Source organism: Geospiza fortis, unplaced genomic scaffold (genome assembly GCF_000277835.1).
Source record: "Geospiza fortis unplaced genomic scaffold, GeoFor_1.0 scaffold166, whole genome shotgun sequence".
In the NCBI taxonomy this organism is placed as follows: domain Eukaryota; kingdom Metazoa; phylum Chordata; class Aves; order Passeriformes; family Thraupidae; genus Geospiza; species Geospiza fortis.
The window spans coordinates 1,149,549-1,176,284 of NW_005054310.1; the positions used below are offsets into that span (position 1 = coordinate 1,149,549).

At 36.2% G+C, this 26,736-nt stretch overlaps 1 protein-coding gene across 5 annotated transcripts in view; it reads left to right on the forward strand.

Moving 5' to 3' along the window:
* PPFIA2 (PTPRF interacting protein alpha 2) overlaps window positions 1–26,736 on the forward strand; it is a 287,287-nt gene that overhangs the window by 217,726 nt on the left and 42,825 nt on the right. For all 5 annotated transcript variants that reach the window (XM_031055533.1, XM_031055537.1, XM_031055536.1 and 2 more), the window contains 10 exons: window positions 3,775–3,996; window positions 4,605–4,751; window positions 6,543–6,677; window positions 15,765–15,848; window positions 16,198–16,329; window positions 17,272–17,334; window positions 19,301–19,392; window positions 21,769–21,904; window positions 22,376–22,596; window positions 25,283–25,520. In XM_031055533.1, coding sequence (XP_030911393.1) covers window positions 3,775–3,996; window positions 4,605–4,751; window positions 6,543–6,677; window positions 15,765–15,848; window positions 16,198–16,329; window positions 17,272–17,334; window positions 19,301–19,392; window positions 21,769–21,904; window positions 22,376–22,596; window positions 25,283–25,520 — 1,470 coding nt within the window. The remainder of the gene's footprint in view (window positions 1–3,774; window positions 3,997–4,604; window positions 4,752–6,542; window positions 6,678–15,764; window positions 15,849–16,197; window positions 16,330–17,271; window positions 17,335–19,300; window positions 19,393–21,768; window positions 21,905–22,375; window positions 22,597–25,282; window positions 25,521–26,736) is intronic.

The following is a 26,736-nucleotide window of genomic DNA, read 5'->3' on the forward strand; positions in this document are numbered from 1 at the left end:
TCCCTTATTCTTCCCATGAGAGGAGGGATGCAAGTGCTGCATTGCTGGGTAGAGATGTCATTGCTCATAAGCCTTTGTTTGCCCTTACCTAGCACAAGAAAAGATGTCTTGCATTTCTCTTGATCCTTTTAGTCCAATGCCATCCAGATTTCTCATGTGGCTGAGAGAGGGGCAGGAGCAGAGGCCAGAGGCCTCACAGTGTGTGCAGCAGGTGAGCACACACTGCAGCTGTGTGCACCTGCCACATCTGTAGAAGGAAAGAAAAACGAGGGGGGAATTTTGTGATGATGCCAGGTCTGCAGCATTGAAGTCTCAATAAGTAAATGTGATAGAAACAGATGGACTATTTGTATTGGTAAACCAGCTAGCAAAAAACCCTCAAAGCATTGAAGCATGTGAACTGTTTCCCAAATTTCTTTTTTTGAGGAAAAATAGCCATTGGTCTTAGATTCTTTCCTGAGAACGAATTGAACTTAAGGAATGTGTCCACGTGTAGCATTTTCCTGACCACTTTGATAAACAGCATCCTAAAATTTGTTGAAGACTTCATCTGGATGATTAACTTCTAAGACAGATCTAGGGACCATGTACATTTTTTATTTTCTCTACTAGAATGTTCTGACCAGTTAGAAAGTTTTCTTTACCATTCCTTCTTTAAAGATTTCCTCATTGGTTCAGATTACTTCCAGTACTGTCTTTTCCATCACCCCAACAAATTTGATACTATTTCTTTCATTTTTGGCCATTTGGGGTAATATAGGGATATGATAGTTAAGAATGTCTATTTTGAAACTTTTTTTTGAGTATGCTTTTCTGAAAAGTTTTCCTGTAGTGCTTCAGGTAATAATTAGCAGAGATCCATTTGATTTCATTGTTTCAAACATTCAACTAATAGTTTATTTACAAAGGATTGTAATTAATATAAAGCAACAACATTGTAATTGATTTATTAATTGCAGTTGCAATTGATAGACAGCATCAACAACAAGCTCCTTAAATACCAGGAAACAAAAAAATTCAACCAGATTAAAAAAATTCAGCAAGAGAACAAACAAGAAAAATAATCAAACATGGACATTATTCATAAAACTGATAATAGAGAAGATGCTGCAGTTCTGTCCTTCCAGCTTATTCCATAGGAAATTTCTCAGGAGATGGGGAGGTTCCTGTTCCTTTCATTCATTCAGAAAATGAATTGGAATCACCATCTACAGAATGCCCTTTCCTTCTACTGACACAGTATATTTTCACATTCTTGTTCAAGCTATTTTCGTGGGGTAGATAAGGGAAATTATTACCGTAACTGTTGGTAAAACCCCTCCTTAAAAACTCAGGAATGTTATATCAGATATTTTTTTAATTAGTAATTAATAACTTTCTACTTGTGGTCTTTCAAAGTGGTTGCTGTACGTAATGTACTTATATAATGGATATATCATAAAATAATAGCAAGGCATAAAAGTGACAAAATGTCAGTTAAAATCCTTGGTAAATCTTTAAAGTATGCTTCAAAATTCAAAATACACTAGATTTTAAACTGAGTTTTTAAAATTTTATTTATGTCTTTACAAAAGCTTTTTTAAAATCCCGATCTTACTAAGGAAAACTAAAATGTTGATGTTTTTAGTAAGATGGAAATTTTAAATACCAACAAGCTCTATATATGAATATAGGAAAAATTTAAAGCAAAGCTGAATGATGATTAGAATTAAAGCACTTGGTGAAAAGAGTTCATTAAAGAACTAAGAGGGAAGTTAATGTGCATAGATCAAAATATCTGCATACATAATTGTCAATCACAGCATTGGTTTAGTAGTGGGAGACTACTAAATTGTAACTGCAATATCACTTGTCTTTCCAGAAATCTCTGGTACCAAGTAAATTAGTAGAAAAAAAATTGTTCTTCAGATTTAATTTATATGAGGTTTAGTTATTCATATCTTAAGGAAAAAATCTTCATTAATGAAAAGAGAATACTTCTCTTGCAGTGAATGTACTCCCAGAACCACCATGGGTTGCCATTTCATAATTAACAGGGTTTATGTCACATAAGGTACATGAACACATGCCATTTATTGCATTTGAGATTTGGTATTTGGCTTATTATAACTTTGCAGCATTCCTGGACTGCTCTTCAGAGAGCTGCAGGGCAAATTCCATGCGAGATAAAATTTACTAACCTGTGGAAACTGCTAAAATTGCTGTATGAGATTATAACTGTAAAAGAGATTATAATTGTCATAGATAAATCTTTATCTTAAATTTTCAAAGTATGGTCGTTTGGCTGTCTTATCCTGTTTGAGTATTTGAGTACTCTTTAGTTTGTGACTGATACATATTAATAGCATTTTGATTCAAGCAGAATAACTGAACCCTTTCAAAATACCAAACTGAGTGTAAATAAGTTTTTAATTTACTATGGTCATCTTACCATGGTGTCCTGAAAGTAGATCAACAATGGCTCAGCAGCTAACATAAAATATCTAAAATATAATTAGGTAGTATAAAGAATACAACTTTGGAACTGAGTTGCTTGATGTGGTGTATTTTTAAAGTAATTTTATTCAGTGATGAACAGTGGGGCAGGTGATCTTGGTCTGGGTTCATTTTATGGCTGATTGAGAAAAGAATTCTGTTAAAGCCTTTAAATAATGTTCTTCAAATGTGCTAGAGGATTTCTGTATTTAGACAATAATAATACAAACTGCTTATGAAAGCTGGTTTCCCCTCAGACCCTTCTAGGAATTTTTCATATTTACATTCCTATACACATTATCACCTTATGAACAATAAGCAGCTTTTAGGACCAATATTTCTGTGTGATGTTTAAAATTATAGTTACAGCAAAATACTTTGCTCCTGTGCTTCATAATGTAAATTTTGCTGATAAAATTGTACATAATCAAGAAAGTTAATGACAGGTTAGGCACTTTGGTTTTATTTTATTCATGTTGCAGGTCAAATCAAATATTTCTGATTTTTTTTTCTTGTTCTTTATGCCTGTTTTTTTTTTTTTTCTCACATGAGACTATTAAATTTGCATGAAACCATAGGCTTAGCCCATGCTGGAAAGGTTAATGTGAATATCTGTTGTAATGAGGCAATACCAGCAAGTCCTGCTGGTGAATGCACTTCTCTCCTGAAATCATTCATTTGCAATATAAATCATATTGCTGAGATCATATCCCACATGCAGCATGTGTTACGGAATTTGGGGGTTTTTTTTCTTTGTAACTATATTCACACCAAGGCTTTTAGCAGCACATAAATTACTTCAGCAGAACTTGTTTCTAATGTAAATCTTACCAGTATGTTGTCCAGACTGAAAGCACTTTCTGGTACACTGAGTTTGTGATTAATTAATGTTGTTTCCTGACTGCAGCATGGTATATTTTGCAAATGATATAAACTTTATTTAAGTTAAAATGCTGTGTAAGTTTAGTTAAGACCAATGAAAGCAATTTGGTGATTTTTAGAAGAATTGTTGTAATCTGTTCTCAAATAGACATAATGCCAAACTAAACCTTTTTATGTGTAGTATTCTGCTCTTAATGCAAGTGTTTACATCTCTCTGTGATGCTGCATTCTGGAATCCAATGATATGAATTAGTCTTATGCTATTTTTTCATAACTATAACTATCTTATCTACTGTGAAAATGGTTTTTTCCTTCCTAGTTACTTTGGTAATTTTTAAAATAGTCTTTGCTTTAGAAATTCTTTAGCTAGAGTCCACGTTAAAAGATAATTAATCAGTGTTGCCTCTCCATTAACAGCGCCTATCCAATGGCTCAATAGACTCAAATGATGAAGCCAGTCAAGTTATTGAGCTTCAGGAGCTGTTGGAAAAGCAAAACTATGAAATGGCACAGATGAAGGAACGTTTGGCTGCACTGTCTTCTCGGGTGGGAGAGGTAGAGCAGGAAGCAGAGACAACAAGAAAGGAGCTCATTAAAACAGAGGAAATGAACAGTAAATATCAGAGAGACATTAGAGAGGTAAGGAATTCACCATGTTCACCTCATATTTCTTGATTGTTCTTCCTGTGATATCCACTGCAAACTGATAGAGGCCAATGTATATGAGCATCAAAAGTTGAGCGCTAATGAAAGCCCCTAAACATAGGAGAGAGAAAATTTAAGTTAAGAAATAGTACTAGAAATTTATTCTTTTCTTTCAATAAATGAAAGTAAAATTTAATTTTCTTTCCTCCTCTTAAATTTGTGGTGTTTCTCAGTATATCATCTCTTAGGCAGATATTCTCCCTATGTGTGGATGGTTGGCCTCTAGAATCTATTTTTGTATGCGTTAGTTATCTTCCTGTTACACTGGCTTTCAAGAAAAGACTGGGTATACTATCAGTGCCATGGTGGAATTGTGTCATAGGTTGGACCTGATGATCTCAAAGGTCTTTTCCAACCTAGCTGATGCTGTGATTCTGTATCATAGCTACAAGAAATCACAAGGAAGTCTCTTTAAAACTGAAGATATACTACTGAGCATACCTTACAATCTTGTCTACTACTAGCATGAAAATTAAACTGGTAGAAAAGTATGTAGCATTTTAATTGCATGGTTCCTGATGGGGGTTTTTCTGTCACATTAGGCAATGGCACAAAAGGAGGATATGGAAGAAAGAATAACTACACTGGAGAAGCGCTACCTCAGTGCTCAGAGAGAATCCACCTCCATACACGACATGAACGACAAGCTGGAAAACGAGCTGGCCAACAAGGAAGCCATCCTGCGCCAGGTGCTGCACCTGCATCAGTCACTTCTTTTCTTCATGCACAATGAAAACTGATGACAATTTCCTATAAGAGGTTTCTGTTAGGTTAATCTGCTCAGTTTTAATCAGCCGATCAGTAAATCTAAAAAATCCTAAGTTGTTCAGCATCCCTAAATTTCCCATCAGCTGTGAACAATAATTTCAATGTGTACATTCAGTGCTGGAAAATAACTGTGTTTTCTGATAGTCTTGCATAAGTGCACACAGTCTTATTCCCTAACTAGTAGAATATCATTGCTTCTTATGTGACAATTTTGGAATTTCATTTTCTATAAAATATCTTAAGCTAAAAAAATTCCTTTCTGCAGAAAAGATCAGAATTTGCATACAATATATTCTAATGATTTTACAGATGAGTAGAGTGCAAATACAATTTTAAAATGCTAAATTAACTGTGAATATATTTTAAGGAAGCTTATAACATGACTGTGCAGCTTTCTCTCATGGTGCTTTGTTTCCATGGTGATTCCAAATCTGGAATGTGAACTGAACATAGAACACTGGTTTCTAATTCGAAGAATATGATACAAACTGAAAGCAAACATGAAGTGAATATAAATCATACTGTATCATTCAAACCCAGCCTCAGTACCAGACTTTATTTTTCCTAGCATGTCTTTAAACAATTTAAAGTGCTGTATGGGAAATTAGCCTGTGTGATGTGATAATCTCTGCTTCTATAATTGTATGCAGATATATTTGCACACACAAGCACACATCTCCCTGTATCTGTGCGTGTATATATGTATTTGGTACTTCTTCAGGGAAACTAAACCATCAGAACTCAAACTCTCCAGCTTTTGCCATCTTCCTTAGACTATTTTAAGAGGTATCTTCAATTGTCAGGGAAAAAACCACCCAACGATGGAAAAAGTAAGGTACTTGTATCGGAGTTCTTATTGTTGCCAATATAAGTCATGCTGTGCTGCAGAGTTCTGCCTACTCAAAGCAGGAATCAAAGCAACTAGGCTTAGACTACGTATGGTCAGACTTAAAGTTGAATCACAGTATTGAGATGAGAAAAGCCTAGCTTTTCATGCTTTTTGAAGGATTAAAAAAGAATCTACAATCACATTACTTTTTCACTTTTGTCTTGTATTACCTGGATTGAACAAGAAAGCAGCAACCATTAAAAAAATCTTAATTGTGTGCTGCATCTCAGTAGGCCAGAAGATGCTGCAATTATAAAAAGTCCTCCTATTTCTCTCTAATACTTATCACAGCTCACTCAATTTCACCTCTGTAAAATGAGATTTAATTGTAATGAATGAAATGTCTGTTTTAACTTTTCATGATTGCCATTCATTCAGAAAATTATGTTTGGAGATTTATTCAGGGAATTCTATCCTTTCAGAATTGCACTTCTTTCCCATTTTAGCTCATATGTAAATTCTTCTGTAAGATGGACTGTATTTCTATTTAGCAAATTCTCGCTTTACTGGCGCCAGTACTATTATTTTGCTCAGATAAATACCACATCTATCAGTGAAGCTTTTTCATCTTAATTAGTGCCATCTTACAAGTCCTTTTATTCACCTTTGTGAGATCCTTGAGCCTCAAATCAGTAGTTAGACTGGCAGCCTACGTTGTTCCATGCTTGAGTTAATGCCTCTCCAGTAACCTCTCCCACACCAAGGGTTGTCTTGCCTGTTAGTGAGTGTTGCTATCATTTCACTAATACTTTAGAAAGGGAAGGGAAATCCTTAATATTGATTTTTATGTTTTTATACTTGTTTATCCATCTTTGGCTTTCAGTTGGAAGACAAAAACAGGCAGCTGCAAGAGCGTCTCGAGCTGGCTGAGCAGAAGCTGCAGCAGACGATGAGGAAAGCTGAAACCTTACCTGAAGTGGAGGCTGAACTGGCTCAGAGAATTGCAGCTTTGACTAAGGTACTGAGAAATAGGCTCACTTCAGAAGCCCCATTGTTTAACACTGATTTGCAGCCTGATTCCTCACCTTAAGGACAAAACAAAGGTAACATCGAGCCAGTTTGAAAGAAGAAAATGTTTCTTTATAAGTATGTGAATGGGAAAGGTTTCAATGCTGTGTTTGTAATTCTTAGCATTTTGATGACTGGAAAAGTAGTTATCTGTAAGTTAGCCATACTAGGCTATGCTTACAAGGGAGTCATGTATTTCCAATACAACTGAGCATTACTTACTCTAGGAGGACCCATTTTACTGCATAGGAGTTTCTAATTTAAGGGTAGGCAGTGAGGGAAGTCCCTTTCCTACAGGTACTTAGGTCTTCTGGATGTTTTCATATACCATGTATATAAACAACACCTAGTTTTATTGCACTAAGTGCTATAAAATCAAATCCTGGTGGCAGGTGGGATCATTTGTGCAACACAACTGAAAACAACTTGCAGTACATGCTTACGAGGTTTGCTTTGAATGATTCTTTGTATCATATATCTGCAAAGAAAAATGTGAAACTGAGTGATTTTAATTTTTCTTTTTATAAATTTGTTATATGGCTGCTATCATAGAAAAAAAGAAGATAAATTTTTAGTAGTGTGCTTTTTATATTTGGCCTCTAATGCTTTCAGGTGTGCATGTAGTTAATAATATAGTTCAAGTATTACCAGCTTCATAAAGACATATAATGTGGTTTATGCTTTGTCCCTTAAAATTAGACAAAGAAAAATGCATTTAAGACACTGTATCATATATCATTCTGATTTATCTAAGCTTTCCTTTCTCTATTACCAAGGAATGCTTCTATTTATGTGCTGAGCTGTTTCTAAATTTGATGGACTTTTTGCAGGTCCTATGTTTTCCATATTTAGTGAAGCCTTAAATGCTGAGCAGCTCATTAATAAAATCTGATTTTAAAGTAATTTAGTTAAGCAGAAGAAACAAAGAAAGGAAGGCTTTCAGTAATCAAGGGTTTGTGCTGTCACTTTAGGTTTGTATGAATGGGTGTCAATCTGAAACAAAGACTGAAAATTGAGGGAGGTGGTGGGGGGAGGAAGGCAAGAAGAATCAGCAGAAAGAGCTACATGAAATACCAAATAAATTTCATTGGATTTTAATAAAAACTCAGGTGCACAGAAGAGCAATCCCTTGGCATTTTAACTTTTTTTTCTTCCAATTGTTTCTGATTCAGCAAATAATCATATATTCTAATGCCCTCAGTAGCTTAAAAATACTGTTTTCTATTTTAAGAGGATTTTTCCTGAATAAGTTCTCCAGCAATTAGCCACCAGTAAGTATTTGGCAGTCTCAAGCATGTCTTTTCTTGCAACTGCATTTTTCCTTGAACATATTTTAATGACAAAAATCCTAAGAAGAAATCCCATTTCAACCATGCAGAACACACAGGGACTTCCATGAGACACTGTTGTTATTGTGACCATAAAGCTGCAATATACATCTCCGTTTGTCTTCTTACATTATTTCATGGGATGTGGCTAGAGAGCTGTCAACAGAGCTGATGATCCACCCCATTTCACTTTGATGTACTTGATCAAAGTTTTTGCCAAGCAAGAAACTCTGAGAAATAGGTTGTAATGCTGGTTCTGCTCATTTCTCAGTGGTTACATAAAAAACTGAAGACATGTATTTCAGTTAAAAGTGTGATGCCTTGGAATATATGACGTGAAGCAGAATGTCATAATTTGGCCAATAGGCTAAATAAGCCTGTGGCCTGTGTGTCTTGTGTACAATTTCTTTGCAAACTGCAGAGCTTATTAAAGTGCTGCTTTGAGAGCTCTGAAGTTTAAAGTCCATTACTTTTCATGGATCACATAAATGAGGCTCTGAACCAAGGATGCTGCAATCACTGCAGCTTACTTAAGCAGTTTTAAGTTAGCTAGCTGGTGTGCTCTTACGTGTGGTCAGCTGCAGGTCTGACAACTGCAGGTCCTGCCTGAGGGGCTGAATAATGCTTAATTAATTTTGCCTTGGTTGGATTTTGTGCCAGTATACCTGCTGTCTGTAGCACTCAAATTATCTGGCTGCAGAATCCCCAAAGCCTGTCTGCCTGAGCTGTGTGATCCCTGCAGTGTCTATGTTTAACAAGCAAAAGAGGAGCCACCAAATCAGCTACTGTTTCTGCACTTAAAAAAAAAAGTCAAAACTGATTCTCCTTCCTTTAGTACTATCTCAATGAAAGTGGCTTCTCTGAGATTAATGGGGTTGCAATCATATGGAAGAGGTGAGTTAAGCCAAACATGCTTTATGTGTATTTTAAAGTGAAGTAATGGGGGTTATCTGCTACGCTGTGGGTAAAATATAAGACCAGTTACTTACATGTGGAGATAAACCAGAAAAAATATGTTCTGGATTTGTCTGTGATTATTCCCCACCTCCACCCCAACCCTCATAGATTTAAAAGTTGCATGTTGCAGTTCTGCACTCAATTTTTTTTATATTCTTGCTCATAATAAATCTGGGTTGGGATTCTGCAAATGAAGGATATAGACTGCTATCCTTCTATCATGTCAGTTTTTAAAATTAGTTGGTTTTCCTTTTTTTATGTATATAAGCTAGTGATATGTCTTTCTGCTGCTTTTCCATGCCCAAACTAGTTCGTAAGGAGTGAACTTCCAAAAATTTGGACTATACAGTGAACTTGGATAAGTACCCATAAATTTACCTGAGTCATTTGAACTTTTCTTTGGCTTTGTTTTCACTGTGTTCTGCCCATTGGGTGACAACTGGAGGGTTAATCAGCCTCTGGCAGACTAACCTGGAACAGCATGATCCCATATCCTGTGCTGTCCCGCCTGGCCATCACACTGGTACCTGTCTGGTCATGACAAGTAGCACAGCTCTCAGCATGTATCCCAAGAGTTAGATTCCCATGACTCATTGAGCCACCTTCTACTCACTCTCACAGTATTGGTCTGTTTGCCTGCTCTGGAGAAGAGGCAGTTCCTAGTAGAAAGAACCTCCCTCCTGTATTAACCTTTCTTTATCCCACAAAATGTTTATTTTCCTCAGAAGGGACAGACATGGGAGCATCCAGAATCTTCAGATGGTTAGTCTGTCAAACACCAGTTTCTCCTTGCATGTGTTCAGGGAAGGGGTCTATTAGAGCCAGCCAGCATCCACCTACTTCCATTCACTCACTCCCACTAGCAGTCCTTCACCCTCTGGGTGCCTGTGCAGCAGAGGTACCAAGTCACTTCTCTGATCACAAGACAGCAGTCAGCATTTTACACCATCATTCTTGTATGCAGGTCACCAGAAATACCAGCCACGTTTGTCAGCTGCACTAGAGAAGCACTGAGATGGAGAAGAGGAAACCATATCATAATAAACCACATTTAGCATAGTAACACCTTCAGTTAATTTTAAAGGTGATAAAAAAATGACTTGAGAGTTGGAGGCAAGTGGGACATAATGCTTGTTTTGTGTCAGTGTGGGGTTGTGGTTTGCTTTAAGCGGAGAAGAAGTTGCAAAATAAGTAAAAGGAGTATTTCTGCCATGAAAAAGATGGAAAGAGGGGAAAGAAGTTCCCCTGCAAGGAGTGGATATAGTTAATACAGAAACCTCTCTGAGAACAAGAGAGAGAAAATATGATGTGTTGATAGGAGAAGAAAGTTGATAAATCCTCTTACAGGCAGGGAAAAAAAAGAAGAAATACTTTGTGAAGGGGAGGGAAGCTAAAGAAATTTTCACATTTACAACACATTCTGTCTTCTCAAAACACCCCTCTTTGCTTCCTTTTTCTTGGGAGATTTGCCTTGATAGGAGAAAGTAATGAAAGAAGCAACTTTGACAAAGCTAAATTGAAGGAGTTGCTTACTGAACTTAGGAGGTACAGAAGGTAGTGGGAAAACAAAGGGGAAAGAAGGTGTGACTATCTAGTGACTGAAAGGTTGAGGTTTAGAAAAAGGGGAGCCAGTTCATTTTGTCACATTGGTAACAGGTGAGATGTAAGCAAGTAGCTGATAACTTTGTGAGCTGTTGCAACTCTGTCACCCTGATCACCTATTTTCACCTTCAATTTCATAGCTCAGTTCAGTAATGCATCCTTTCTTTGTGAATAATGCCCTTATTCCGAGGATAGACTAAAGCATAGGATGCCAGTAAAAAAACTGGAGTGCAGGTGTTAAGAAAGTCAAGGTCTCAAAACTTGGGGAATTGATTGTACCATTAGAAAAGTTTAGATTTGTTCCTGCAACTCAGCATGAAAAGAAAAAAAATATGGCACCTATATTATACAAGTGATTTCTGCACCTGAATTTGCGTTTCTTTCTTTTCAACTAAGATACAAAGACCTAGAAAATGTGCAGTTCCATCAGTAACAGATGATGTGAAAGCAACATCTTTTTTGTGGGTGCATTAGCAGCAGGAGCACCAGCAGAGTTTTAACAGGGCTAGAGATCACACAAGCTGCTTTGGTATTCCCTCAATGCAGAGTTTTCCTGGCTGTTACTACTTTGTGCTGGCTATTCCATGGCCTAGAGAGTGCAAAGTGGACATTAATACTCAGGCTGGTTTCTCCTAGGGGTCAGACATCATTACCTTTTGTCCATATATTTTGAATCCAGTTTAAGGTGCATGATTTCCCAAGTCTATTTTTAACTGAATGTTCTGGCTAAATGCTTTAAATGCTCATTGCTGAATATCCTGCAATGTGCCTTCTGTACAGAATAGGAGCAAACAGGCAGGCAAGTCTTATATTGAAGGAAGAATGTAGGGTAAGGCCTGCCAAGCAAGTAGTCATGTAAGCTCTACTTTACAGTTTTTAACTCAATTAATTCCTAGTAAAACTAGTTGGAAGAAATCCAGCTTTTCTTTAGGAGTCTGAGTCCACAGTTGTCTGTGCTGTCTCATGTGTGCCTAAAATTCTGCTGCGGAAGCATGACAAGCACTGGTGTCTCAGTCTCTGCCTTGTGCTCAAACTACAAGGCTGACATGGACACATTCAGTATTTTATAGGCTGCCAAGTCTCTCAAAGAACTTATTCTTTATAATCTCTGGGTCTGACTAAGACAAATGAGCAAAAAAAAAAAAAGTGTGACTGCCACAGGTATATCAATCCTAACTGGATGGGCTGGGGAAGTCCTTAGGAAAGGATTTGCAAATCCCTTAGCTAACAACTGACTTGCTACAGGGGATTTTTTGTTTGGAGGGACCTCTTTGAGACCTGGTTGAGGGCCTTCCTCAATGTAAAGGGTGGTGGGAGGTGTTGAAACCCTCATTTTGGGAGTGTGTTCCAGCTGGGGACACTGGTTCCTGGAGGTCTTTGTCTGCAGGTGGGTTTCTGGAAGTCAGAGAAGATGGGAGTAGGTACATGTGTTTCTGTCTGCCCTTTTGATTCCCATCCCTGCTGCAGGGACCTGTGCCTGCAGTTGGCACATAATAACCAGCAGTTGAAACCACTAAGCAGCTTTAGAGCCCAGAGTAGATACTAAGTCTGTGCACCTGTGCTTGCTCTCTGCCAGACAAGCACTTGAGCCTAATTATTGAATATTTTGTCTATAAAATAATTCAGTCCTTTTAGAGTTATACAGAATAACACTTTCAGAACAAATGGTACATAAAGGAAACATAAAATATTTGAATACATTAGCAGTGTTTAGAATAATGACATTTGATTTGGTTCTAAGGCATCTTGAATTTTAATTAATTTTCAAGTTTCTCTGTTCTACCAAAGAGATGAAAAGGTAGCATATATCTTGCTGAATTATTAAGGCAGGAAAAAGTTATAAAATAATAGGTAGCTATAAGAATCTTGAGGGAACATCATGTTCTTTCAATAATGTTGTCTATATAAGAATTCAGATAACATACATAATTCTGACAATAATTTTATTCCTTCTCTTTTCCCCAAAAATTGCCAGACCTAATATCACAACTGTTTTCTGCATTGAAAAGATCTGCTAGACAGATAACCTATTATGACATGGTTTGAACTGAAAAATTTACATTTTATTTTTAAAAAAAAAGGTAAATTATACAGCTAACTAGACAGACTTTCTTTTCAAGGACAGGTTAGCACCACATTTCAGAGGATGTGAATGAGATCCCTTTAAATTGAGTGGTTTTACTTTAGTTTTCTTCATATTTTTCATTAAGCTGCAATTAAATGTATTGAAGTGATGTCTTAAGCTTTAGCTTTCAGTTTTCCAGGTTCTGTACTGCAGTAGTATATAACTCTGAGCTTCATATAAAGTGTTAGCACCTTCTCCTCACAGTTTAGTTAGGCAGAACAATCCTTTTCCAGCCTGAGAACCAAGAACACTGTTGCAGCTTCAGGCCCAAAAGTTATAAACCACAGTGAACTGAGAAGAGCAATCTGGGAGGATGGGACTTCATAACCTGAAGCTGTAATTGGACAATTTACCCCAATATGTAAATGGACCAAAACTTATAAAAGTCTAAAAACTTGTGACCCAAGAGCCGTGGCCAGGCTCTTGTACTGCCCAAGGTGTATCCTTTGAAGGCCTTTTAGTAAATAACTACTTTATTCCTTCAACACTGTCTAGCTTCTGCTCTAGATGGCCTCTCAAGGCATCAGAAGCAGTGAAGTTTAAGTAACTTGCTTTTAAGTTTCACAGTCAGCTAATGAAGCTTATAAGGAGTTTAATTTTGTAGGAAGGTGCCCCCAGTGGGTTCTGTATCTCCCTCTATGGAATTGGCTTCAAAAGACGTAGAATTACTTAAGTCTTCCCAGAGCTTTGGTGATTTCAAGTCATCTCATGACCCTTGCAAATGCATTAAGGGGTGGCCTTGAACCAATGCTGCAGCCAGCTCTTAAAAAGGGGAAAATTCTATTCTCTACAGTGCAGAATAAAACTTGATCACTGTGTAGAAAGACATCTGTTCTGCAGTCACAGAGACTTAACTTTTTCAACCCTATCTCTCTAACAACCCAGTTGGGAGAGGAAGGAGTGCATTAGCACTGGTGTGCTGAAACCAACTAAGAAGCAAAATGGAGAGATAGGTTGAAGAAGACCATAGAAGTATTGTTGCTGGTCCAAATTGTAATAAACAGAAAAAATATTTTCAGGTAATAAATAAATTCGAGTACATCACAATATGCCTGCTTCATGACCAGAAACAAGAACTGCACTTCTAAATGAAATTAATTACAAAGACTTTCCCTTAAATTTTGCAAGAATATGAGTTTTATGAATATACTATGAAAATAGTACTAGTGGTCTTCAAGGTTAAGCAATACTCTTGTATTTATACAAAACAGAATTTTCTTATGTGGATGTTTTCATATAAAAAGCTGCAGTGTATGTTTATAGATTACTAGATCACAGGATTGCTTTCTGTATGAACTTTTGGTACTCATAATACTACTGAATTAAAGTTATTGTTAATTTTAAGTTATTATGAACAGCTGGCATTACTTGGATACCTATTCCTAATTAATCTGATAAATCATTAGTAGATAAGCATATGAAAAGTAGTCTCACAAAAATATAGCTGTCAAATTAGTATATCTTGTGCGTATTAAAGTTTGCTCATCTAAAGATGGAGTTCAGATCTCTTTTTGAGAGGGTGAATCTGACAGAGTGAAATAGCATTTGACAGGCGCGAGCTCACAACTCAGTCATCAGTAGCACTCTGTATGCCTTGTGCACATTCCTGTTTCCATAGCAACAAAACTAATATAGCATTTCCCTTTTTTAAAAGGGCTTTTTTGGTTTTTGAATAACAACATAGACTTGTTTGATATGACAATAGCATGAATATTCATGTTTTGCCACAAATGACCTAATTAAGGTCAGCTTCTGTCAGAAATAGTAATGAATCTTTGGTTGGATTACCATTTCTATACTCAGTAATAACTTTTCATTATTATTAATGAATTTTATTTATAGGTTCTTCTTTTATCTGATTACCTTGATCTTCCAAAGAGATCCACCAGGGTGGATCTTTTCAAAGGGATGAAAACTATATTGTTTATTTGGATGAAAGGCCTTATATAGTGTATTTCATATAGCATATGAAAGCTTGAGCCTTGTCTCTTTTGGCGTTCTTTCTGTTTTCTAGAAATTAGGGAATGTACCATGACATTTCATAGTGGTGTAACTGACTGATCCATTATGTAGTATTTATGCATTGTAATCATTCCTAGAGAATGGTAGAAGAATTATACAGGAATTTCTGATGTTGGCCTCTGAGAGTCTGGTTCTGGTGTTCAGTTTACCAAAACTAAAAAAAAAAAAAAAGAGAGAGAGAAACAGCATAAGATTAGACAGTATCGCTTTGAATCCACTCTGTAGTCATGTGTCATCAGCCAGCCATCACTAACCTTGTACTTCCATGTGTAGGTTGATAGCTTCTTTAGCATTCCATTATTTTCAGTTTCTCCACATCAACTGCATCTTTTTCACCAAGTATCAGTGTAGTTTATTCCATGTAAAAATCTGTCAGCTAAAAGTATTAAATTTTCAGTCACACTTTTCTTTTAAGCATTCTGTGCTGTGTTCTGTTCAGTGTCAGTGTCTTTAGTTCTGATTTTTCAATTTTGTCCCTCTCCTTTTCCTTGACTTGTTAGTCTGATCCAACCTCTTCTACCTCATCTGATGATTATCAATATGTTATGGAAGCTAAACTACAAGAAATGATCTCCATACGTAGGAAGGTAGTCCTACTGGACTTTACTTTCTATTGCTGAATAGAATCCATCTGATTTGTTTTCATTTTTAAATTTTTTTTTTAAATTGATAATCAACCATCGTGCAGTTCAGTGCTTCAGGAGCTTACAATTTTACGATGGCAGGTTTGTGTTCAAACCATGCACAGTCTGCATGTTACATTTGGCTGATTTCATTGCTCATAAATAACTCCAATGTTTTGCTGATGCTTGGATGTAACAGGCCTTTGTAGCTGACACATTTCAAGCAATGCTGTTCAGCTGCCTGTTTAAATAAAGTTTATTTTCGGAAAACTAAGTTTGCAGTTAGTAGTAGCTTGCTTTATGTTTTGTTTAAACTTAACTGAAATAAAAACTTCCGAAGACACCTAAATTACAGAAAGAGTTTTTCTATTTTTTTACAGGCAGAAGAAAGGCATGGAAACATTGAGGAACGTATGAGACACTTAGAAGCTCAACTTGAAGAGAAGAATCAGGAACTTCAAAGAGTATGTGCATTGCAAACAGCCTCTGTGCCCTTTTCATTTGCCAGTGTAGTGCTACATTTGTACTCCAGCATCTCCAACTACCTAATTGTAAATGTTCTGTTTGTAGCAGTGATGGCAGCATCTTTCTACTTTACTTCACCATCTTAATACATTAATTTATGTCCAGTTGCAGAGTTGAAAGCATTATGCTGTTACAAAAATGGATGTGCATTAATCAGTAACTCTAATTACATTTCCTGTGAAATTATTTTAAATGGTTACAGTTAGTTGTTTGGTTTTTTTAATTATACATATCTGTACTGGTTAATTTTGGACCCTACCAATCGGTCTCATCTATTCTACATTAAAGGCAAGGCAAAGAGAAAAAATGAATGAGGAGCACAACAAAAGATTATCGGATACTGTAGACAGACTTTTGACAGAATCCAATGAGCGTCTGCAACTACACTTAAAAGAGAGAATGGCAGCACTGGAAGAAAAGGTACAGTACAAACAGCAGTATAAAGTTTAGCTTAATAAAGATTTCCCATTGTTCTGCTTTTATCAGGATGAAGGCATCATGCTGATTTTGTATTACCAGTATTACCACAAATGTGCTCCAACTTACACATTTAACTCTTGATTCAAGAGTGGGCTCAAGTGTCTTCCCGGACGAGCTGCGAAAACACTGAATATATTGAATCACGTGTTTATCAGCCAAGAGCCTGATGGAAGAGCTTGGAAAGGACCAGTGTGTGACAGGCTGCATGAGGCAGTGAGAGAAGGTGGATGAGAACAGAGGAATGACCATTTTAGATGTGCCATCATTTCAGTGTTTTAACCTGCTGGTTTCACCTCACTTCCTCTGGGATGGGTGAAATGCTGCCACCACAGGAGAAGGAGCATCTAGCCTTGGAGAGGGAATGTTATTTACAGATTTTCCATTATGTGAGACAATGTGGTCCTGCAAAATTCAAAGCTGCTGACCTTTGTATTTGCCCTCCTTAATCTCTCCCTCTTCTACTTATTCACCTTCTGTATGGTCTGAGGGGAATCTTTCGGTGTTTTTCAGAAGGGTATTTCAGAACTTCTCAGAGGATGTACTGCTGGCTTATACCATTGAAACGAAATATGGTATGGAGCGAGAAATAGGCTTGCCAAAAGAAGTTGTAGGGAGAATTGGTTGTGTAAGGATGAGGCATTTGCTCAGTTGAACCAAGATGCAAAGGTTTTGCTGATCTAGAAGACACATGTTCTTACGTGTTTGAATTCTTGCAGCATTTAAAATTTAGTATATAATCCAACCAAAACATTAAAGAATTTTAATTTTGAAGTCTAACATATATGAACTTTGTAAACCTGTACATGTACATAGTGATATCTAATCCATTAACATATCTCTAATTTCTTCTTGCTTATTTTTTTCTCCTATTTTTATTTGTAGAATGTTTTGATTCAAGAATCTGAAAGTTTCAGGAAAAATCTGGAAGAGTCCTTACATGATAAGGTACTGTAAAACACTGTGATTTTATCTGGTTTTATCAAAATATGTAAATTATTATTTGGAAATGTGCATATGGAATATTAATTATCCAGCTATCAAGAAAAATCTTACTGACATAAATGAGGATTCCTTTAATCACCTAGATGCAATACATAGACTTAGAAGGCCTCTGACAGGTTTTCTAAGTTCACGGTTGATATCCTAACCTCAGGAAGTCAATACCAAAATTCATGTTGATTTTACTGGCTTTGGAGTTTTTCTTCTATCAGTTTTAATTCTGAAAAAGTCTTATTTAGCAGAGATGTATGCATAACTGGTTCCACTTTCATAGTGAAGAATGTAATTTTTGGATTTTATGCAATTCTTCTTAACAAGTGCAGTGGCATTATGCTAAATATAGCTGAAAGTGACCTTTCTTCATTCCTTGCAAATTTACCCCTAATGCTGTTTAGTGCATCAGTCAAATTGATTATAAATATTTCTTCCAAGAAGATGTATTCCAATCCCAGATGTAGGATTTTGTTTTGAAGTTATTCCTGCCTTGAGTGTAGTAGGATGCACAAATGTATTTGCATTCAGATTCACAGAAGTGTTTTTCCAATGTATTAAATCCCTGTAAAAGCAATTATACCCGATTTTAAAAATATAGCTCCATTCTATACTAATATAAATATAGTATATGGCATCAAAATCAAGACCTTTGAGAAAATAAAAAAAGACGTATCTGTTCAAAAAATTCTTGCTTTCATCTACATTTAGGTAACCTGTAGAGAAAGGCAGCAAGATTAAAGTACTCAAAAGGATAACCTGTTTCAGTGCCTTACCACTCTCACCATAAAGAATTTCTTCCTGATATCTAAAACCTACCCTCTTTCATTTTAAAGCCCTTCTCCTGTCACTACATGTTCTGACCCCAGAGCTTCTAAGTGTCCCACATGGAAGGGATTATTAGTTCCACTTTGATGAAGAAACTGGTGAAACAATTTCAGATAGATGAACATAGCATCAGATACTAATAATCTCTAAGTAACTGGCAAGTGTTACCAATAGAGTATCAATCATCTCAGTAGTTCTGTTCAATCAAGATATATTTTAAAAATACTCTAATACTATTTCAGTAATTATATACTAATAATTCAGTAATGATACTCACTGAAACAGATATTATTTATAGATAGTATTATTTATAGATATATTATTTATAGATATTACTTATAGAAGATCCTTATTCCTAGCCTTTTGCTATACTGAGCATTTTAAACTCTAGTTAGAGCAGTATTATATCTTCATCCCATGCTTGTTCTTAATTTGTTTTAAAATTCTTTCATTTCACTTTATTTAGATAACAGTTACTTGTAGAATTTGGGAACAGTGCTGTTTTCCCTAGTGGTAGCTGTAAATAGTGACGGATTTTTTAGTTAGTTCCAAAAATCCAATTTTATGGCAAATTTTCATTTTTTGCCAGCAGCACCTCATACTAGAGTCACATCAACTCAATAAGAGCAAGACATACAGCTGCAGTTCGAGTAATCTGAAACGCAGTTCCCTCTAAGTCTGGGTCTCTATCAGTAGATAGAAAGGCCAGTATGCAATCCCATAGTGTCATAAAATCATGTAGGGTGGAAAAGGTGATCTCAGAGATCATTGAGTGCAACTGTTAATCTTGATCTCTATAGGGCAAGCGGTGAATCACACAATGAACTGTGCCTGGCTTTATGTTAGGAAAAAAGTAAGTTTCAAGTACAAATTTGTCCTTCCAACACGTCCAGGCAGTGGTAAAATAGCAGAGTGCTATACCACCTCCTTTTGATGTGTACATCTCATTAGTAGTAGTGAGTTTCCTTTTCTTATTAGAGTCAGTGTTACATTCAGTATATCTCTGCTTGTTTGTTTAACTGTACAAGAACAATATCTCATAAAATAAATGTATTTTGTATCACAAGTAAATATGTCTGACTCTTATTTCCAGGAGAGACTCGCCGAAGAAATTGAGAAACTGAGGTCTGAACTGGATCAAATGAAGCTGAGGGCTGGTTCTTTAATTGAACCCACCTTGTCAAGGTGATACTTTGTGACAAAAGTTTTCTCACTTTAAGTTGAAATAGACATAAATGTAAATGGCAAGCATTTACAGCAGAGATGTGTTCAAGCCACGCATACATGTGGTCCTGTATTTCTTTTAAAATGTAAAATCTGTGCAGTTATTATTACTGTTGCTTTTCACTTTTTTCATCAGGGCCTTTATCAGTAGTATACACTGAAATATTATGGAGATTAATGAAATTCTTTTAAGTTATGAAATGTTTTTAAAAGTACATCCACATACACAATTTTTTTCTCAGACCTTAAATATAAATTAGAAACAATCCTCTTTAATGCTGAAACTGATCAGCATATTTATGATCGTATTTGTTCTATAAATAATATATTTTCTTTATTAGCAAGGCATAACTCAGCTGTACTTAGTGTCTAGCAAAAGACCACAGAACTTAAGCTGAATGTGAAGATATTATTCAGAGAGATCTGAAAACATCATAATCGGACATTAAACATTGCACCTTTTTTTGATGGAAAATCAATATGGGAAGAATAGTGAGACAAATGCCATAAATATAACCACTAACAGCTGCAAAGAATGTATCATTCTAGAAATTCCTTCTTGCTTAAAAGTGTCCCTTGAGATTAAGTTGTTGCTTTATTGATAATTGTGTGCCATGTGCTGTTTTCATAACAAGCAGCATGTCAGTTTTTAAAACCTGCCAGCACACCTGCTAGACAAAGCTCATGGACCAAGAATGAATTGGGAGCACTGTATTCATCTAAAGTTAGTCTTGTTCAGTGGGTTGTTTTTTTTCCATCAGCTATTGCCTGCCCACTGATGTCCTCAGACACCTTGCTCAGTACCTGGACATGGTTTCTCCCTCAACCTTTTATTATTTATTGGAATAATATTTTTCTATATGTAGAGAAGTGTAAGCTGATGAAATTCAGAATGTGATGCTTTCAACTTTTTGAATTTTTGTTCCCTTGAGAATGTGACTACAGGCACACAACACATTTTTCTTGAAAGTGCTTGCAGGGACAGAGGCTTCTGAGCTGCTGCAACAGCAGCTTTGGTTTTTGGAGCATCCTTGAAGAACAGCAGCTTTCCTTGCTGAGTAGATGAGTATCATTAGCTTGTGCTCAGTAAACAGGAGCTGATTAGCCCTTGTCAAAAGGCTGTTTGAACTTGATAAGCTATCTAAATATCTTGGGAATTCAGCAGGTTCTGCTAAACAGTGTGTTTTCCCTTATGTAACCTGACCTCATGAAGCTCCCAACTCTCTCAGGCACAGCAAGCTCTGAGCATTAAATACTTCCTATTCTCAGCCTGTAGTCAATTCTGCACTGGCTGGAGTTTGTGCTTTCAGAAAAATAATGAAGCTGGTCAGCAGATGAAAATCTACAGCTAGAGACTGGAGCCTGGACTGTTTCTTTTTTCCTGCCAACTTGCTTTGCAACTGCCAAATATTATTGATTATGAGAACAAAGTTCTATTGACACAATTACTGTACATGGAAGATAAAACCAGTCACTTCCCTATGTGGGTTTCTTGTTACATTTCATTTTTTTTACTGTAATCGTGCTATTCTTATATTTTTATGTGGAGATTGCAGTTGTGTTGAGAAACAGAAATTGTTCAGGTGTCTGTTTTTGTGGTTGAATTCTCAAATGGTGCATTGGAGCCTTTGCTCTTTCACCTTGGTTCCACAGCCCATGGTTAGGATGTTTTTACTGCACCGAGCAGTGAACTTTTGGTGCTGCTGTTTGATTAAGGACAAAGAGGTCAGGGACCACTGTTTGTAAACAAGAAAAGAGGTGCTGAAGTCATCCTGTATAAACCTCACCACAATATCCCAAGACTTACCAGGGCTACAGGAAATATTGGGGTTTAAAGCACTGAAAGTGTCATCAAATGAAGATTAGCAATTCCTAAACAAGGTTAAATATCACAGGTCAGTTCACTAATATTTTCATAATGTAGAGCATAGACTTACAGCGGGAAAGCTTTAATCAATATGTTCACTCATGAACATGTAACATGCTTAGAGTAACCTCAGGCATATTTATGAATATACAGGAAAATACATTCAGCTGCCAGTTCTAATTATCCTGAAATGTGCTTTTTCCTGTTAAAGTTTTGGACAATAAGTTTTTCTATGCATAGCTTTCATTTAAAAAAATCAGAGGTTTTATTATTTGGTTTCTCCCTAAATTTTCTCATAAAATTATTTCAATTTTTCACCTTTAAGTTATTTTTTTTTATGTAGTTTTCTCATTTATGATACATGAAAGTTTGTTTGAAAAAAGAAATCTGTGTTGCTAGACTGAAGGTCATTGTATTGTTGTTGTTATTCCTATTACTCTCTCAGTCCACTTATGTAAATCTGTTTTTAGACCTCATCTGGACACATCAACAGAGCTGAGGTACTCAGTGGGCTCACTGGTTGATAGCCAGTCTGACTATCGGTCAACTAAAGTGATAAGGCGACCTAGAAGAGGCCGGATGGGAGTACGCAGAGATGAACCAAAGGTTAATCCCCAGTTCCTTCTCATACATTCCCTTATAAGAGAATGTGTTTGAGGTTATTAAGCTCATAGTTTGTGGGGTTTTCTTCCAGGAAGAAAATGAAAAAAACAAAACCACCAAACAAGAAAACCCAACCCAGAGTTCAGGGTTTTTTCTATACCCGCTCAGATAACTGTTGTCCAAAATGACAGCAGAAAATGTTGACGTTTAGACATCAGAGTTCAAACCTACTTGATTATTTGTCTTTCCAGAGTGTCTTTTTGTATAAATTTTCCTTATAGTAATTTGATACCTAAATAACAATTATGTGAAAATACTTTATGCTATTTGCAGTAATACTGCAAGCATTAATGGAGCGCTTATAATTGAATAAGTATTTTGTAGTGTTAGTTGCTTTCCTTTCCCATTTTTTTTGAAGTTCAACTATGAAATTTTCCTTTGGCATAAGCCATACATGTTTTAATTCCTGCTCAGGTAAAATCGCTTGGTGATCACGAGTGGAACAGGACGCAGCAGATCGGTGTCCTGAGCAGCCATCCGTTCGAAAGCGACACCGAGATGTCGGACATCGATGATGATGACAGAGAAACGCTGTTCAGCTCCATGGACCTGCTGTCACCAAGTGGCCATTCTGATGCCCAGACCCTGGCCATGATGCTCCAGGAGCAGCTAGATGCAATCAATAAAGAAATCAGGTATGTAGCCTGAACCAGCTGTGATGCACTTACGGTTACAGCTTCCAGCTTCCTTTAGTGCTTGAGTTCAGGTACCATCATGGCAGTTAGGAAACAGCTTGCTCATTTAGAGGATTGTCTGCTTTCCAGAGGAGAGACTTGTGTGAAGATAACAACTGGGTCTTTCTTTCCTAACCATAAAAATTTCTTTCAAAAACGATTCCAAGTGAAGAACTGTTGGCCAGTTGAAGAAAAGTAAGTTAGAGGAGGCTAACACATGGCAGCTTTCACAAATTATTGTTCACAGTCCTTTTTTCAAGGTCATTTTTCACTGTTATACATGACTCCACTTGCGCAGTAGCGACCTCCTATCAGAAATATTTTATTTCTGTGCTCTTCATGCTTTCGTCTGGCAATTATCTCTCTGTTAAATCTAATATAAGCCATGTATTCAAAGACATGCTTTTGATTTTCTGTGTAGACACAGAATATGATTTTTCATGCTCCAAGTTGGATTATAGTGCTTGGATATAGGTAATGAATAGACTATATTTTAATATCTGTGCAAATTTAATGGAGAGAATCAAATGACATGTTTTAATTAAGTGATTATTATAAATGAAACCATATTTCAAGACTAAAGCATTCTTACATGTTTTTCAGTAAGAGCAACTTTAAAAAAAACTTGGTGTATGAAAAACATCCTCTCATTAGTGACTGTTTTCCTGGAAGGAGATGAAAGAAATTATAGTAAATGTGTTGGGCACTTTCTGGTAATACTAGAAACAGAAATACTGTGGTTAGAAATATAATCAAAACAAGACAGACTGATTTGGCAAAAGATAATCATTCTCTGATCAAAGTAACTTTTAAGGAAAAACTCTGTTGAATTTGAGTAATTTTTCTGTTTAGGGAAAAACCTTTTATTATAAATCTAGAGCTTTGCATTTTTTACTCTCCCACAATGTATTTGTTCAGATAGGATTACACTGTTTTCTCAAATCTTTCCTACACCTGTCAAGATACAGAGTCAAAGTGATATTTTGTTGTTGGGAAGGTAAATCTCCTTAAAACAGTGTACATAAAAGAAAGAACCTTATCCACATTTTCTGTTATTAAAAAGAAGTCAGCACTGTGGCCAGCTCAGGAAGCTGTACGTGTAACATTTATATTTGTTTTTAAACAATACTAGTCTTTTGTCGGTTTAACAATACAGTAAAGGGCTTTCACAAGGAACGGTACTTCCAGCTGGGATATTATTTGTGCCACCCTGAATCAGATCACTGTTGTACTTAACCCAGGGTCTTGACTCAGATATTAGGTACAGTTTTACCTCAAAAGGGAAGCAAGGGTGCACTTTTTATACAGCCATTTTTACTGGAAGTCTACTGAGAGTAGTTTATTTTCTCAACTGCTAATCTTGTACTAAAGTATAGGCTTTTATTATCATAGCAACTATTGTTAAAGGACCAGATATGTTATTTTGTAGATTTATTTATACGGTTCAGGAAAATCATTCAACAAGGATAGTCTTACAAACTGTATTGCATTTCATGTTTTCTTGGTTTGTTTTTTTTTAATTGACAAACGCGATAGGGATTTATAAAATTTTTTGAGATCTTATAAGAGATTAAAAATGTATTTTGCCTTAGATTTCTTCTATTATACAAAATGATTCAGTATTTAGATTACTAAAATGAAAAACGTTGTTATAATTCCCTTTCAAATTATTGGCCTTTAAGTTTCTTCCCTGCATTATTTCAAAATGAGCTGTAGATGTTTTATACAAATTCTGAAATTGATGTTAGGGAAGAAGATTTATCACAGCACAGGAATTTTTGGGTTTCTATTTTCAATATATTATGGTTTTAATTATTGTACTTGCTTCATTTCACTCAGCAAAGTCTGATTCACAGTTTCAGCCTCCCCAGACTTCGTATTCTCTCATTTAACATTGATCTCTCATAATTTTTCCTCCTTTTTGCAAAAAAGATTACTCCTAGCACAGGTTTATGGGCGAAGGACTTATAAACAAATATTTTATTTTAAAGACATTTTTCCATTCTAGGTGCAATCACAATTAACCAAACTAAAGAACCCAATGGAAGCATCCTGTTGAGGAGATAGATGCTTAAGAAGCTTGTATTGCTTGCTAACAAGAAATTGATTTTAGTGAAATTCATTTAAAAACACAGGCCTTTAGAAACAGTTATCATTTTTTCATCAAATTGTAGAGAAAAACAGGCAATTTGTTTTACCTGTTCTCTTGTTTTATTAATAAGGATTATTTTAGCAATTCCCTTCTTAAAGGCCCAATTTCATTTGGCTCTTAACTTTGTGATTTAGCAAAAGATAAGCAGATGAAGCCAACGTAAGCTTGGAATTAGTTATCTGTGGTAAATCGGATTGTTAACCCCCCTACCCTAGCTCCTTTGCAAATGAACCAATATTCCTGAAATGTCATACATCAAGCCTTGCTGTTGGACACATTTTGCAAACAGGTTTTGAGGATGGAGGAGTTGAGAAAAATAATTTGATAACTGGTGATTAGGAAAATAATGTTAGAAAAGGGTCTTTTTTAGTTATCTGTGATATTCATCTTTGTTTGCCCTTGCTTTCAAATCTCATTTGAAATTAAATGGTTTCTAGTTTTGCTCTGGGGATATGAAGAGACCAATACAAGAGAATTCTTCTTTTGTTTAATAAGGTTAATCCAAGAAGAGAAAGAGTCGACAGAATTGCGTGCTGAAGAGATAGAGAACAGAGTGGCCAGTGTGAGTCTGGAAGGCTTAAACCTAGCCAGAGTCCACCAAGGGACCTCCATTACTGGCTCAGTGACAGCATCGTCCCTTGCAAGCTCATCTCCTCCCAGCGGACACTCAACTCCCAAACTCACCCCTCGCAGTCCAGCCAGGGAAATGGACAGAATGGGTGTTATGACACTGGTAAGAAACCTTATGACAGTATTTGATGTGGTATTTCTTGTATTAAGTACTTAATCTTTTCACTGTATGACTGGCTCATCTCTATAATTCTTCATTTACATCTTCATCATCCATACAGATAGCAAATTCTCTTGAATGTGGGCATTTGGTGTCTTTGGGCTTTGTTGTAGTGGTTTTGAGCATTGCATAATTCACTAGGGGCATAGTGACAGGATTACTGAGGGCCTTCAGCACACAGACTGTGGAATTAATAAGAGACAGAACTGCTCACTGGAATTACTTGTATGTAAAAAATATTTACTAATGGAAAGTTCTTAAGTGATGCAGTTATTACGCAATAGTCTGTGGAGCTACTGCAGACTTTAAACTTCCAGGAAATATCTAGAAGACATTCAGACGTTCCACCACTTCTTATATGTGATCATTTTGATATACTTTTATATTTGGTATACTCTTTTCTACTTGCAGTGCTTTTATGCATTCTTCATGACCATATATCATGCACAATAAAATGAGTTCTTTGGTTTCCAGTAATTCATTTAGAATATATATGTCAATATTACAGGTGGCTCACACATAGACTTCAAGTCACCATGAAATTACTGTGCAAATAATTTATAACATTGCTGTATCTTTGAGGACACATTCAAAAATTTCTGGTTCAATTTAGGAAGGGATTTACAACAAATTTAATTTTGATCCTAGACAAAAAGAAACAGTACATCTGTCAAATATTTGAAGATAGTATGTGTCAACATATTTAAGCTGTACAACTCTGATACTGATCTGAGTACAGATACAGGGTTCAGCGTGAGCTACAAACCAGTTTGGAGCCAGGGTGAATGAATCCCTTTAAGTACCAGGAGAGAATCAAAGCAGCCCACTCTGCTGATTTCATACAGGGAATAGAATAGGATATGTGTAAACCCAATTTTTATTTGCTTTTTTTCTGATAATCATGTCACCAATGTTCCCCTGTGGTCCATTCCTGGGAAACAATAGCACTGATGTCCTGTGGAGCCTTTCCTAACAATAAAGGTTGCTAAAAGCAGCTGAAAATGAAGCTTGGCTGTTCATTCTTCTCAGCTGGGAGTAGGGATTTCTGTTGATGATCACCTAGCCAAGTATTCCCTTTTCCTGGGAACTGACAACTACTCATGCCCACCTCTGCTCCTCCCAGTTTAGTAAGGTGTTTGCTGCCACTTGGGCTCTGAGG